Source organism: Lolium rigidum, chromosome 4 (assembly GCF_022539505.1).
Source record: "Lolium rigidum isolate FL_2022 chromosome 4, APGP_CSIRO_Lrig_0.1, whole genome shotgun sequence".
In the NCBI taxonomy this organism is placed as follows: domain Eukaryota; kingdom Viridiplantae; phylum Streptophyta; class Magnoliopsida; order Poales; family Poaceae; genus Lolium; species Lolium rigidum.
The window spans coordinates 251806290-251819983 of record NC_061511.1 but is presented as its reverse complement, the minus strand read 5'-3'; the positions used below and the strand labels follow the sequence as shown (position 1 = coordinate 251819983).

Genomic DNA, 13694 nt, shown 5'->3' with positions numbered 1-13694 from the left:
AACTCTTCACATTTACCATTACTAAATAACGAACATAGGGTTGATAAATTGTGAGCTAATAATGTTCCTAAGAATATTCTAAATAAAAATTAGCTTTTTGGATCGATAACTTTTCACATTTACCGTTAATAAATAATGGGCACATGGGCTGATAAATTGTGAGCTAAAAATGTTCCCAAAATATTCTATATGAAATTAGCTTTACGGGTTGATAATTTTTCACATTTACCCCTCATAAATAACGAGTGGAGGGGTTGATAAATTTGAGAGCTAAATATCCCAAAAACGTTTTAAATAAAATTAGCTTTTTGGGTCGATAAATTTTCTTATTTACCGTTGATAAATAACGGGCGGAGGGTTTGATAAATCAAAAATGTCACTAAAATATTCTAAATAAAATTAGCTTTTCGGGTCGATAACTTTTTACATTTACCATTGACAAATAACAGACGGAGGGATTGATAAATTGTGAGCTAAAATGTTTCTAAATTATTATAAATAAAATTAATTATTCGGGTTGATAACTCTTCATATTTACCATTGCTAAATTGCGAACAGAGGGGTTGAGAAATTGTGAGCTAATAATATTCTCAAAAATATTCTAAATAAAATTAGCTTTTTGGATCGATAAATTTTCACACTTACCGTTGATAAATAATGGTCAGAGGGGCTGATAAATTGTGAGTTAAAAATGTTTAAAATATTCAAAATGAAATTATTATTTGGGGTAGGTAACTTTTCGGACTTAACATTGATAAAAAACGGGCAGTAGGGTTCATAATTTTGAGTTAATAAATCTAATCAAAATATTCCAAATAAAATTAATTTTTGGGGTCGATAACTTTTTACATTTACCGTTGCTAAATAACGGATAGAGGGTTGATAACTTATAGGTCAAAAAAAAGTTGTCGGAATATATCGACATGAGTACTACTGTGGTATTAAATAATACCGTCTCCATATGTGCAATGAGACAGCTTTAGCTCAGCTGGTCGGCACCCGTTTGTGAGAGCGCTAGGGCGCGGGTTCGATTTTCGCGTGCCGCCGATGCATTTTTGCCAGCGCGGAGTGTACACAGCCAGAAACCGAAATGAAGCATCGTACAAAAACGGAAATTGATCCTGTCGGAAATCGACCGCTAAGGTGCTGGCGGGCGGTTGACCGCCAGATAGGGCTGCCCCGTAGTAGAACTGTTAAACTGATAACCAATTGTAACTGGTTCTATTTTCCTTATGAATTTGTCAGGACGGCGAGTGATGACCACTACATAGCTGTTGCTGGAGCATGTATCGGTATGGCTGACGAGCGATGGCTGCTAGCTATCGAACAGCCTACGGCATCAGCTGTAGGTGCTGCCGTTGCGTTTGTTATCGCCCCAAGGTTATCTGTTCTGCACCTCTTGAGCGCCACTCGGTTGCCATAACCACATTATTATCCTTCCAGGAACACGAGATTAGTCAACTAAGCTTAGCACTGCTGCCAGGGATTTGTTTTCTGTATCTGCAGATGTGTAGCCTAGGATCAGGTCGAACATACGCGCTGATAGGGATGCTTGGTGTGTGCTGGTCAAATGGGCACTGCGCACGATTCCGGTCGATCGGTAGCCCAGCTGTTCCTCCCTCCTTTCCCGGACACGTTTCGCCGCGCTGCCAAGCATATCCGCGCTACACCAGCGCCTATTTCAATCGCCGGACCGCTCCTTCCCTCCCGCACCCGGTGCCGCGCGTCCATTTGGTCTCCCACCTCTCGCCGTCGGCACTCTCACTCGATCACTTGTCACCTCGATCCAGTTTCCACGATCGGCAAGAGCCAGCACCGTCCGTAGCTAGGTAGCTAGCTAGCCGGAGAGATGGATCACGCGGCGGAGGCGCAGCGGACGGACCTGATGACGATCACGCGGCACGCGCTGAACGAGCAGGGCCGGCACCCGGAGTCCCGGGGAGACTTCACCATCCTCCTCTCCCACATCGTCCTCGGCTGCAAGTTCGTCGCCTCCGCCGTCAACAAGGCCGGCCTCGCAAAGCTCATCGGCCTCGCCGGAGAGACCAACATCCAGGCAAGCACTCAGCACCGGCCATCCTTACCTTACCTCGTCACCTACACGCGTCTTCTTCTCTGATTAAATTCCTTATCCCTTCGCCTGCACGGCACCGCACCTCAAGAGTCAAGTCCCTTTCTCGTTTTCTTTAGTGTTTATATGCGCGCGTTGACAAATTGATTAACATGCGGTGCGAGAGAGCAGGGGGAGGAGCAGAAGAAGCTGGATGTGCTGTCCAACGAGGTCTTCGTCAAGGCGCTCGTCAGCAGCGGCCGCACTGTAATCCTCTGACTCTCCTAAAACATCACTTATCCAGTGGTTATCCTTTTCAAATCTTATCGAAAATTCTGGGTTGCTAATTAATTATGGTTCTGACTTCGCCGTGCAGTTACCGAACCATTTTTTTTTTGAATACTCAAAGGCTCTGACTTTGCCGTTCTGCTCTGTGCAGTGCGTTCTGGTGTCTGAAGAGAACGAGGAGGCCATATTGGTCGACGCTCCCCTCCGCGGGAAGTATGTCAATCCAGGCAGCTCTTCATAGTTTCATAGTGCTGTGGATGCTGTTTTCTGACCTACCGGGACCTTTCCTTGCTGTTCAGGTACTGCGTCTGTTTTGATCCGCTGGATGGCTCTTCCAACATCGACTGCGGCGTCTCCATCGGAACGGTATGCGTTCGTGCTACTGTGGTTGTCTATGCTGATCACAGATTATGATATGGCACATGCCACTGGCCGTGTGTTTATGTTCTGTCCTGTTCTGCAGATCTTTGGGATCTACATGATCAAAGACAAGGACAATGCGACTCTGGAGGATGTGCTGCAACCTGGAACCGACATGATCGCGGCTGGTTACTGCATGTATGGGAGTTCATGCACGGTAACCATGTTTCCCTAATGCACTTCCTCCCCCATTAGTTTACGCTAACTGTCCATCCTAGATTGAATGTTGTTCTGATTTATCACAGCTTGTCTTGAGCACTGGAAATGGTGTAAACGGTTTCACTCTTGATCCTTCCCTTGGGGAATTCATACTCACTCATCCCAGCATAAAGGTTTGTGATAGTACTACTATAACAGAATCCTTTTCTTTTTCTTTGCCTGAACTTTAAGAAACAACAGTTAAAATCGAATATCTATTTGTTCTGTGTATCTTTTTATTTGTTCAGATTCCGAATAAAGGAAAGATATATTCGGTCAATGAAGGGAACGCCAGAAACTGGGACGTGCCTACAGCAAAGTATGTACATCTCATCTTAATTTGACAACTCTTAAGAAGTTAAGCTGAACTTTCCAGCCAACATTGTAGATTTGTAGAGAAATGCAAATTTCCCCAAGATGGTTCATCACCAAAATCTTTGAGATATATTGGAAGGTGAGTCAGCGTTACAACTGTTATTCTGACAGCATAGTGAAATACTCCAATATCCTTTTCAGTCTGTTTTTTCATAGTTTACTGAATCTAATGATCTTATTGTATGCTTCTGAACTCCACAGTATGGTTGCCGATGTTCACCGTACCCTGCTATATGGAGGCATATTTCTGTACCCTGCAGACAAGAAGAGCCCGAACGGAAAACTTCGGTATGCTGATGCCACCAGTCCCCTTCATGGTATCCCCGGCTGATTAATAATATGCATTTTTGAGGTTTGTAATGTGTATTTTCAGTGTTCTGTACGAAGTTTTCCCCATGTCGTTCCTGATGGAGCAAGCTGGAGGCCAATCTTTCACAGGCAAACAACGGGTAGGCTGAACTGAATCCACCTGGTTGTCAGAGCAACATCTTCATCTTTATATTATGTTATTACTTCGTATGATTCTAGTATTAGCTTATTTATACCTGCCTAGCTGCAAGTGTACTCTTACAACGTCATCTTAACTTTATGCTCTTGCCTATACTTGGCGTGATTTTTAACTGAAAAGTAGTTGTTGCGTCCGCATCGCAGGCTCTTGACCTTGTTCCTACTGAGATTCACCAGAGATCTCCAATATTCCTCGGGAGCTACGATGATGTAGAGGAGATCAAATCATTGTACGCTTCAGAGTCAAGCAACGCCTGATCTGGGTACCTGCAGCCACATAAACATGCTCAAAAAGAAGTTATGTTCTGACTTGTAAGGAAATTCCTAAGAAGGCATTTTATGGTGATTCTGAAATAGTGGTCTTGGCGTTGATGTAAAAGTATCAGTATACACAGATGTTGCACAATATTCAGTATGTATAACTACAGTTATTTCATGGTCTTGGGCTAGATGTGAAAAAATACTATATATGGAGACTGGACAAAAATAATTTAAAAAATTCCACATCTACATTTCTTACAAAGTTTCACACTTTGAGGAAATCATGAGCTTTATTAATTGAAAATAACAGTATTACAATGAGCTAAAAAGGCCGATGGCTCAGTATTCCTCGAGAACAACTCTTCCATTTTTTGTTGATAAAAGGGAGCTATTTCCCCTGCTTCATTAACAAAGCAAAAAAAATCTATAGAGTTTTTACATGACCATTGCCCAAACACAAGTATTATTGATATATAAAGGCTATGAATTGGCAATTCTTCGACATAGCGGCGCCCAACCAGCGTCCAACCACGAGATTTGTTGAAGATCTGCTGTATCATCTGCTTCACCAATTCACTTCCTCGCTCTAGTTTCTCTCGGACATTTGGTTTCTGCAGGTCACACCAGTAGTTAACATAGTGACAAATCAAGAAGATAATATCACTACGATCAGTTGGCATAATATTGTCAAAACGTGATTTGTTTCTGATTTTCCAGATAACCCAAAACATAGCAGCTAAACATACTTTATCTTTAACTATATCTTTCCCTCTGAATTTGTTGACCCAACCCCCAAGCTCAGCCATTCTATTGGATTGAGCAGGGGTATTACATGTACATTGAAAAATGCTCCAAATAAACCTTGCAATGGGAGAGAAGAAAACCAAATGATCAATACTTTCATCTTTAGCACTGAGCAAACAATGTTGATCCCCTACCCACCCTCGTTTGCTTTTAACTATCCCTAGTCAAAGTTCTCCCTTACATTAAGCGCCACACGAACATCTTAACTTTTGCTGTAACTTTTAAACCCCACATCAATTTGAAAGCTTTGACATGTGGTCTATTCTGTAGAGCACTATACAAGGATTTGACAGTGAATCCTTTTTCTCTAACTTCCAAGACACCTTATCATCGGCTAGAGTAAAATTTACCCCATGAATAATATCTAACAACTGTAACCATTTAGTGGGCAACTCACCCTGCAAATGTCTTTTAGAAGTCAAAAAACCTCCAAAAGAATTTACAACTTTATCCACGGATATATGTTGATTAAAGGACATGTTGTATAATATATGGTAGGTGGTTGCCAAAGGTTATTTTGATTATACCATACATCTCTCCAAAATCTTGTTTTATTCTCAGAAAGCACTCTATTACAGAAATTGTAGAAAGTTGGCTTCACCTTCATCAATCCTGGCCATAATTGAGATGAACCCACCCTATGAGTAGCTTGTGTTAGAGTTTCTTTATGAAGATATTTTTTCTTCAAAATGTTTTGCCAAGCACCACCCTCATTCTCCAACTTCCACAACCATTTACAAACTAATATTCATCACATCCAAATTCAACACTCCAAGCCCACCTAGATCTTTGGGAGTACAGACTTTCTCCCAATTTACTAAGTGGTATTTCCTAGTCCCTTGTTCATCTTGCCACAACAACATATTCCTAAAGATACCCACTCCCTTTTTTACTCCTAGAGTTACTCTATAGAAAGGAGACATAAACAAGAGTATAGTGGTCAAACAAGCATTCAACAAGTTAACTCTAGAACTCATAACCAAATGCTTCCCTTGATAACACCCCAATCTTTCTCCATCTTATCATCTACAAGTTTTCAATGTGCATTAAGAAGTTTTTTTCCTTATCAATTGGCCCCCCAAATATTTTAAGGTAGCACCCCAGATTTACAAGTAAAAATCTCTTCATAAATATGTATACATTCCTTCCATTTGCCCAAAAAACAGACTTCACTTTTAGGAAAAAATATCTTAAGCCCAGACATTTGTTCAAAAAGGCAATGCACGAATTTCAAGATCCTAGCATTTTCAAAACCCTCATTTAACGGGAAAATGGTAACATTTGCCTATTGGAGAATGGCAATCCCATTCTCCTGCAGGTGAGATACCAAATCAGTTATAACACCACCCCGTTGTGCATTTTAAATCATAACACTCAAAGAGTCAATTGGAGAATTAAAGAGGATGGGGGACATGAGGTCATCCTGCCCTCACACCCCTATAAGTAGAGAAGAACCCTCCCATCTAATCATTAATTTTAATGTTCACTTTTTCACTACTAATGATGCTAAACACAAGATCATTACACTTGTGTGAAAACTCTTTTTATCATTACATTATAGAGAACAACCCAATTCACATTATAAAAGGGTTTTTCAAAATCAACTTTGAAAAGCACCCATGGCATTTTTTTTCTCCATTTTAACTACATGAATAATTTCATGAAGCATGGAAACAACTTCCATAATGAATCTACTTTCCACAAAAGTAGTTTGAGTTCTATCAACTATCGGAGCCAACCTATTATTCATTCTTTTCATAATAATTTTCAAGTTTGTGTTCATTAGGCATATAAGCCTAAATTTCGAAATTTACATGGCATCCTCACATTTTGGGATTAAGGTAATCGTACCATAATTTATCCTACCAATACCCAAATTATCATTAAAAAAGCCGCCACAAAGATTTTTCAAAGGAACTTTCACCAAATCCCAAAAGAGTAGTTAAATTTTCTAGGAAAACCATGAGGTCCAGGATTTTGTTATGTGCCAAAGAGAAAACCATTTCCTTAATCTCTTCAAAGGAGGAAAGCTAGGTTGGACTCAATAACCACCATATTTGGAAAATCAAAATCCGTTCCCACCTACATTCTATCAGAATGCCCAATTCAAAAGAAGCCTGGTGACCGGGTGTATACGTGAGCACACATCCATTAGTTGACACGTGTCACATCTAGCAATCCACTATTACCATCATTGTTGGGTTAGCAAACCACATCAGCACTAACAACACTTTCAAATCATGTAGGACCCACATTTTTGAATTCAAATAGTGGGCCAGATGCACTTTCAAATCACCAAGTACGCTAGCGATGGATAAGACAACGTCAAGGCAACAGATCCAATTGACGAGAACAGGATCTCAACGCAGATCTTGTGGCATCTAGAGGGTCCTCATGTCACACCTAGTCAATTATTGTTTGTAAAAATCAGTTCCATGAGCAAGCAGATTTTCATCACCTTCAACCACATCACTCCCATCCATCATATGCATTATTTTGTTTTTTACCTTCTCCTACCATTCATTTTATTCATAAAATACCAAGTGCAAGTTTGTCCCAGTTTGAGGTCAACACTTTTTACTCTATGGAAGCGATTTAATGTTGTCCTCCCTAACCGGATAATTAAGTTGTTTTTAATATAAAATATTTTTCTCTTTCCACCAAATCCAAACCATTAATCTCAGCTGTCTTTCAAGATTATCAAGAAAAACAAACATTTTTTGTCTTTTCTAAAAACATTGTCCACATTTATGTTTCACCCTTTTAGTTTCTTCCTATTCCAACCTCCAGCAAAAGCTTCCCAAACCGGTCTAATAGTTTTTGTTATGTCCTCTCTAATCAATCAACACAACTCAAATTTGAAACTGAAGGACCTGCAAACCCCTCACCAGTGTCTAGCAACAAAGGTGTGTGGTGAGACCACTCCCTTGTCTTGTCTCTTGTGTAAGAGGATAATGATCCATCCAATCTGTGGCGACTAAGAAATGATCAAGCTTCTCAAAAGTGGGAGGAATATGATTAGTGCTTACGGTTTGAGCAGCCCCATAAATAGCGATCAAATTTCATTTAAAATCATCACTTTTTTAATCAATTATCTAACAAAATTGATGGCATGCTCCACTTCCAGGACATCATAAACATAATTTTTCACCCCAACCAAGATCCCACAAGATCTACCTTGGGAGGGAGAAACATACCAAAAGAAATTTTGCCTAGCACCAATTTGATCTAACAAAACATCTTTAATTTCATCCATTTGAGTTTCCTGGATTTGGATGAAATGCAAGCCATACTCATCTACCAACTCTTTAGCATGTTTTCTTTTGTTAGCAGAACCCATACCTCTACCATTCCAGGAAGCTTCTCTCACCCTACTTGTTGATTTTAGATTTAGCCTTGCTTTTCACGCTTACAAGTTTTTTTTTGGTTCAAACCTTTCGATAAAGGAGAACTTCGGTAAAACTAAAATTTTATATCGTATCCTCCGTGGTTGGCATATTTATCTCCACGTTGTGCAACTTAACATTCTTCCAAGACTTCAGTGATAAAATTGCAGTAGACTAAGAGCATCTCCAGTCGCGTCCCCCAAACCGTCCCCCAAAGGGATTTGGGGCGCGCCGGACAAAAAAATATTCCCAGCCGCGCGCCGCAAAGCCCTTTTTTGTCCGGCGCGCCCCGATACGGTGTCCGGCGTCCCGAGCCCGTCCCCGTCCCACAGGGGACGCACCGGGCACGCCGGACACAACGAAATGAGAGGCGAGGAGGCGCGGGGCCGACCCGTCGCCGGCTCGGACGCTCAACCGCCACATACGTAGCGACGGTGCGGTTGACAGAAGCGGAACCGTCGCATTGGCAACCGCGTCGACGACGCGCCAACCCCGCCGGAATGGAGCGCCGACTCCTCGGAAGAGCAACCGCTGCTCTCTTCGACTTCTGCGCCGCCGTTTATCCGCGCTCAATAAGACCCGTACGTACGCCGTCATTCATCCAAGCCTCCATCCGACACCTCCAGCGACGATGAGCTACATCTCCCGGCTCCCGTCCGACACCTCCAGCCGAGGGAAAGCCCGTCGGGCTGGCGCCATTGGTGGGACAAAGCCGGGACGCCGAGCAGCGGCGACGATTCCCCGCCGCCGGCTGACGGCGAGGAGGAATGGCTGGGCTGGGAGGAGGAGGAAGAAGAGAGCGAGGCCGCGGCGGCGGCGGTGGCCCGTGCGAAGGCGAAGGCGGCCAAGGCGAAGGCTTCCAAGGCGAAGGCCGCCAAGGCCAAGGCCGCCAAGGCCAAGGCCAAGGCCAAGGCCAAGGCGCAGCCGACGAGCACCGGCGACGACGACGCGTCGAGCGCCGACACCGCCTCTTCGGAAGAGGTGATGAGCAGGAAGCGCCACCGCGATGACGACGACGAGGCGGGGCCATCAGCGAAGAAGAAGTAGATAGTTTATATGTATTTAATTATATTTTTTTTCGAAGTTTTATATATAATTTGTTTATGTTCAACTGATTTGAATATTATTAAATAGTTTCTTTCTAGCCAAAAAAATACTTTTAATGTTTGGGGGCGGCGTTTGGGGGACGCGGCTGGGGAGCGACGTCCCCCAAACGCGGCACGAACAAAACACGTCCCCCAAACGCTCGATCCGGCGCGATTTTGGGGGACGCGACTGGAGATGCTCTAATGCTGCACAAGCTGGATTAATCTCAAAGGTTTTGAATACCCGCTCGAGTCACCTTCCCAATAGGTAAAAACACACGATAAACCATAGGTTACAACCGCGGGAAAAAAAGTCTTGCCCGTTGGTTTCTCGTCGTGATTGTTTTTGGGGTATGATTTATGTTGTTGGAGCACTTTGTAATGTTTTTGGTTACAAATACTTTCTTTGTTATCGTGCAGCAAGCACGATTAGTCATTTACAAACCTTGATGATATGAAGCATGCATGTAATAAAAAAAAAATTCCTCTATTTTTGTATACAAAGCCAATAATTTACTTTTAAACACCAAAACAAAAAATCAACTAATAAATATCACGATCAATTAGGTGGAAAACCTCTCGTGTTAATTCTACTTAAATATATTACTCCCTCCATCTCATGAAATTTGTCCGAGATTTGATAAAATTTAGATGTATCTATATACTAGATAGTGTCTATACATCTAAATTTTGACAAATCTAAGATAACTTTCGTGAGACGAAGGGACTACATATAATGTCTCTATCTCCATGACTGCATCCAATCACATTAATGAGTACATTTATACTGCACAGAAATTTAGTGGTAATGTTTTTGGTTATGAATACTTCCTCTGTTCTTCCTCTGTTCTTGTATACAAAGCCAATATCTTATTTTTTAAAACACCAAAACAAACAAAATCAAGTAATAAATAGCATGATCAATTAGGCGGGAAAGTTCTTGTGTTGGTCCTAATTAAATTATTGCATGTGATGTCTCTACGCGAATATCTACATCCAATCACATTAATGAGGAAAGTTCTTGTGTAGGTGTAGGATTATTGCTGTATACACGAGAATGGACTAGAGTCAATCTCTCGCGCCGGGGACTAGTCACAGACTGACAGTTCACCACGCAACGCGGCGCCCTTTTGTGCCGTGACGCCATCGCCATTCCATGCACCTGCTTACAAATTGCCTTCTTCTCGCCTTCTTCGCTACGAACCCAGCAATGACGCCCTCCCCACGAGCCATGCGTATCCTGGGCCTCCCATCTCTCTTTCTCCTCCTAGTCGGCGCTGGCATCGCCGCCGCGGACCTTCAGCACACCGACTGCCCGAGCAACACAAACTACACCCGCGGCGGAATATTCCAAGCCAACCTCGACGCTCTCCTTTCCTTCCTCCCCGCTGCGGCGTCGGCTGCGTCCGGGTTCGCCGAGAACGCCACCGGCGCAGCGCCCGACCAGGCGTTCGGGCTCGCGCAGTGCCGCGCGGACGTTAACGAGTCCGACTGCCGAGCGTGCCTCGATGCCACAGCGCAAGACGCAGCCGGCAAGTGCCCCGGCCAGAAATCCTCTATGGTCATCTACGACAACTGCCTCCTGCGGCACTCGAACGCGAGCTTCTTCGGCACCGCCGACACGTCGCCGGAGGTGGCACTCTGCAACGTGGCGAACGCGACGCAGGTCACGCAGCCCGAGCTGTTCATGACGCAGCTAGGCTCTCTGATGAGAAACCTCAGCAGCCTGGCGGCGTACTCATCCCCGCGGATGTTCGCGGCCGGCGAGGCCGATGTCACGCCCCTCAAGATCTACGGCATCGCCCAGTGCACGCGCGACCTCGGCGGCGACGACTGCAACCGGTGCCTCAGCGGAACCGTCACGGACATCCTCACCGGCTGCTACTTAAAGATAGGCGGACAGATCTTTTACCGGAGCTGCTCCGTCCGGTACGAGGTTTCCCTTTTCTACAACGCCAAGGCCGCCGAGGCGGCGATGTCGCCGCCTGCTCCAGCAGGCGGCGGACTCAACGGTACCGACCACTCCGGTGAGTCAATGAAAGTCTCCGTCAACTTTGTGTTCCCTGCGCCAACGCGTTTCTAGCTGGCTGACACTAGCGTCCATACAGTTCCTGTTCTCTGTTTTGGAATTGTCGTTTCAATCTTGAAAGTTTGCCTAGACAACAAAAAACGCACCGGATTTCTACCATTCCGTATTAGGCATGGCGGCATGCAACGTGCTTTCGGTGGTCAAAGTAGCGAGTTGAAAAGTTTAGACAGCGACTGAACTAGAGAGGAAATGGTAAACTATTCTGAATTTCGTGACAGGAGGAAACAATTCCACGGTCAAGATAGCTCTGGCGGTCTCTGTTCCTGTCGCTGCCGTGCTGCTGGTGCTGTTGATCACTGCTTTGTACCTGTGCAAGAGGAAGAACAAGAAGCCACACGAGCATGTGCAGATTTCCAGCGCCGGTCAGCGATTCTCCATCGATTATAGCAAATCTCTGAAGAATAACAGGATATTAGGCTTAATTCTCTAGTACTTTTGTTTTTGTGAGGACTGCAGCTGACTGTGAGGATGGAGAAGACATGGGAAGTTCAGAGTCTCTCCTGTACGATCTGAGCACTCTAAGAGCTGCCACGGACAACTTCTCTGAAGAAAATAAGCTCGGGGAAGGCGGGTTTGGGCCGGTCTACAAAGTACGTCACACTATTATCTTGGAAGATCAGCTCATTTTTTTTTTTAAACTTGGAACATGAGCATCCACTATTCTCCATGCCTGAAACTGAACTTGGATGTTGGTCAGGGCACACTGCAGGATGGGCAGGAGATCGCGGTGAAGAGGCTGTCGAAAACCTCCCAGCAAGGGCACGTGGAGATGAAGAACGAGGTTGTGCTAGTCGCGAAGCTCCAGCACAAGAATCTGGTGCGCTTGCTGGGCTGCTGCATCCAGGAGCAGGAGATGCTCCTCGTCTACGAGTTCCTCGCCAACAAAAGCCTCGACAAAATTCTATTCGGTTCAGATTCTGAACTGTTGTACAAGTGACATTCAGTTTCATCAAGTCATCACGCACGTACATGTTACTGAAACGTGCTAAATTGCAGATCCTGTGAGGCGGCAAGAGCTTACCTGGGGGCACAGGTTCCGGATCATTCAGGGGATCGGCCGAGGCCTTCTTTACCTCCATGAAGACTCGAGGCTGACCATCATCCACCGTGACCTCAAAGCCAGCAACATCCTGCTAGACCCGGACATGAGCCCCAAGATCTCCGACTTCGGCCTCGCCAAGCTATTCAGCCTAGACACCAGCGTCGGGAACACCAGCCACATCGCCGGAACCTAGTGAGTTTATTTGTTAGATTGATCGAGCAGCAACACGGAGTATTTCTTGAACGGAGCCGAGCTAACATAACAAAATGCGGTGTATTTCTTGAAATGCAGCGGGTACATGGCGCCGGAGTACGCCCTGCACGGTATCTTCTCGGCCAAATCGGACGTGTACAGCTACGGCGTTCTGGTCCTGGAGATCATCGCGGGTCGCCGCAACACTTTCAGCCAGTATCCAGGCACAAATAACGAAGATCTTCTGACCACGGTAACCTTGATATTAATCCCCTGCTACCAATTTACATACTAGGAGTCTAGAGCTTTGCTAATGGCAGATCGATCAGTAACTAATTGTGCACTTGCATCATGCATGTACAGGTTTGGAGGCACTGGAGCCATGGGAGCGTGACGGCGTTGCTCGACGGCTGCTCGGCCGACGGTCTCCAGCCGTCCGAGATGCTGCGGTGTGTCCACGTGGGGCTGCTCTGCGTCCAGGAGGACGCGCACCTGCGTCCAAGCATGGCGACCGTCGTCGTCATGCTCAACAGCCGCTCAATTACGCTCCCGGTGCCGACGCCGCCAGCCTACCTCGTTCGGAGCCGCGCGGGCGCATTGGGGAGGAGCCAGACGCACGAGGAAGAGAATCCGGCCGGAGCTGTTCGTGAGCCGTTTGGCAACGACGCCTATATTTCTGACATGGAGCCCCGGTGAACCGATGGCGGAAATTTTCCTTTTTCTTGTGATTTGGCCAGCTAGATGTTTTCGATAAAGGATGCTTTATTATTTTGATAAGCAATTACATCCAGCCTCTGCATAACCAGGATGCACAAAATCCAAGAGAACAATCTGATAAAACAAAAACTAGGCGAAATACATATCGAAACGATGAAATATAAAACGTCTAAGGTGTGGATGGAGCTGCAATCCGTAGACTATGCTGCCACCCATGTTGGGAAAAACTATCCCTCGCCGTAGCCTCCAACCGTGTACAGACCTCCGTAAACAGGTCTCG

At 45.0% G+C, this 13694-nt stretch overlaps 2 protein-coding genes across 2 annotated transcripts; both read left to right on the top strand.

Annotated features, from left to right (window-relative positions):
• The first annotated feature begins 1791 nt into the window (after window positions 1-1791).
• Window positions 1792-4274, top strand: LOC124650242 (fructose-1,6-bisphosphatase, cytosolic-like). Its single transcript, XM_047189790.1, has 11 exons — window positions 1792-2056; window positions 2243-2317; window positions 2490-2551; window positions 2638-2704; window positions 2802-2915; window positions 3004-3090; window positions 3205-3275; window positions 3345-3410; window positions 3533-3619; window positions 3705-3780; window positions 3983-4274. Exons 1-11 carry the CDS (start codon window positions 1850-1852, stop codon window positions 4094-4096), a joined length of 1026 nt encoding a protein of 341 aa, XP_047045746.1. The 5' UTR covers window positions 1792-1849; the 3' UTR covers window positions 4097-4274.
• A 6301-nt stretch (window positions 4275-10575) lies between these two features.
• LOC124650240 (cysteine-rich receptor-like protein kinase 15) lies at window positions 10576-13440 on the top strand. Its single transcript, XM_047189789.1, has 7 exons — window positions 10576-11401; window positions 11682-11825; window positions 11920-12053; window positions 12161-12371; window positions 12460-12697; window positions 12797-12950; window positions 13061-13440. The coding sequence occupies exons 1-7, from the start codon at window positions 10585-10587 to the stop codon at window positions 13391-13393; spliced, it is 2031 nt and encodes a 676-aa protein (XP_047045745.1). The 5' UTR covers window positions 10576-10584; the 3' UTR covers window positions 13394-13440.
• Window positions 13441-13694: the final 254 nt, after the last annotated feature.

Excerpts from the sequence above, each read along its gene's own strand:
- LOC124650242 (XM_047189790.1), top strand. The coding sequence starts at position 1,850 with ATGGATCACGCGGCGGAGGCGCAGCGGACGGACCTGATGACGATCACG. Across the intron at positions 2,552-2,637 it reads GACGCTCCCCTCCGCGGGAA|GTACTGCGTCTGTTTTGATC; the intron begins GTATGTCAATCC and ends CTTGCTGTTCAG. Across the intron at positions 2,705-2,801 it reads GCGGCGTCTCCATCGGAACG|ATCTTTGGGATCTACATGAT; the intron begins GTATGCGTTCGT and ends CCTGTTCTGCAG.
- LOC124650240 (XM_047189789.1), top strand. The coding sequence starts at position 10,585 with ATGACGCCCTCCCCACGAGCCATGCGTATCCTGGGCCTCCCATCTCTC. Across the intron at positions 11,402-11,681 it reads CAACGGTACCGACCACTCCG|GAGGAAACAATTCCACGGTC; the intron begins GTGAGTCAATGA and ends ATTTCGTGACAG. Across the intron at positions 12,951-13,060 it reads ACGAAGATCTTCTGACCACG|GTTTGGAGGCACTGGAGCCA; the intron begins GTAACCTTGATA and ends ATGCATGTACAG.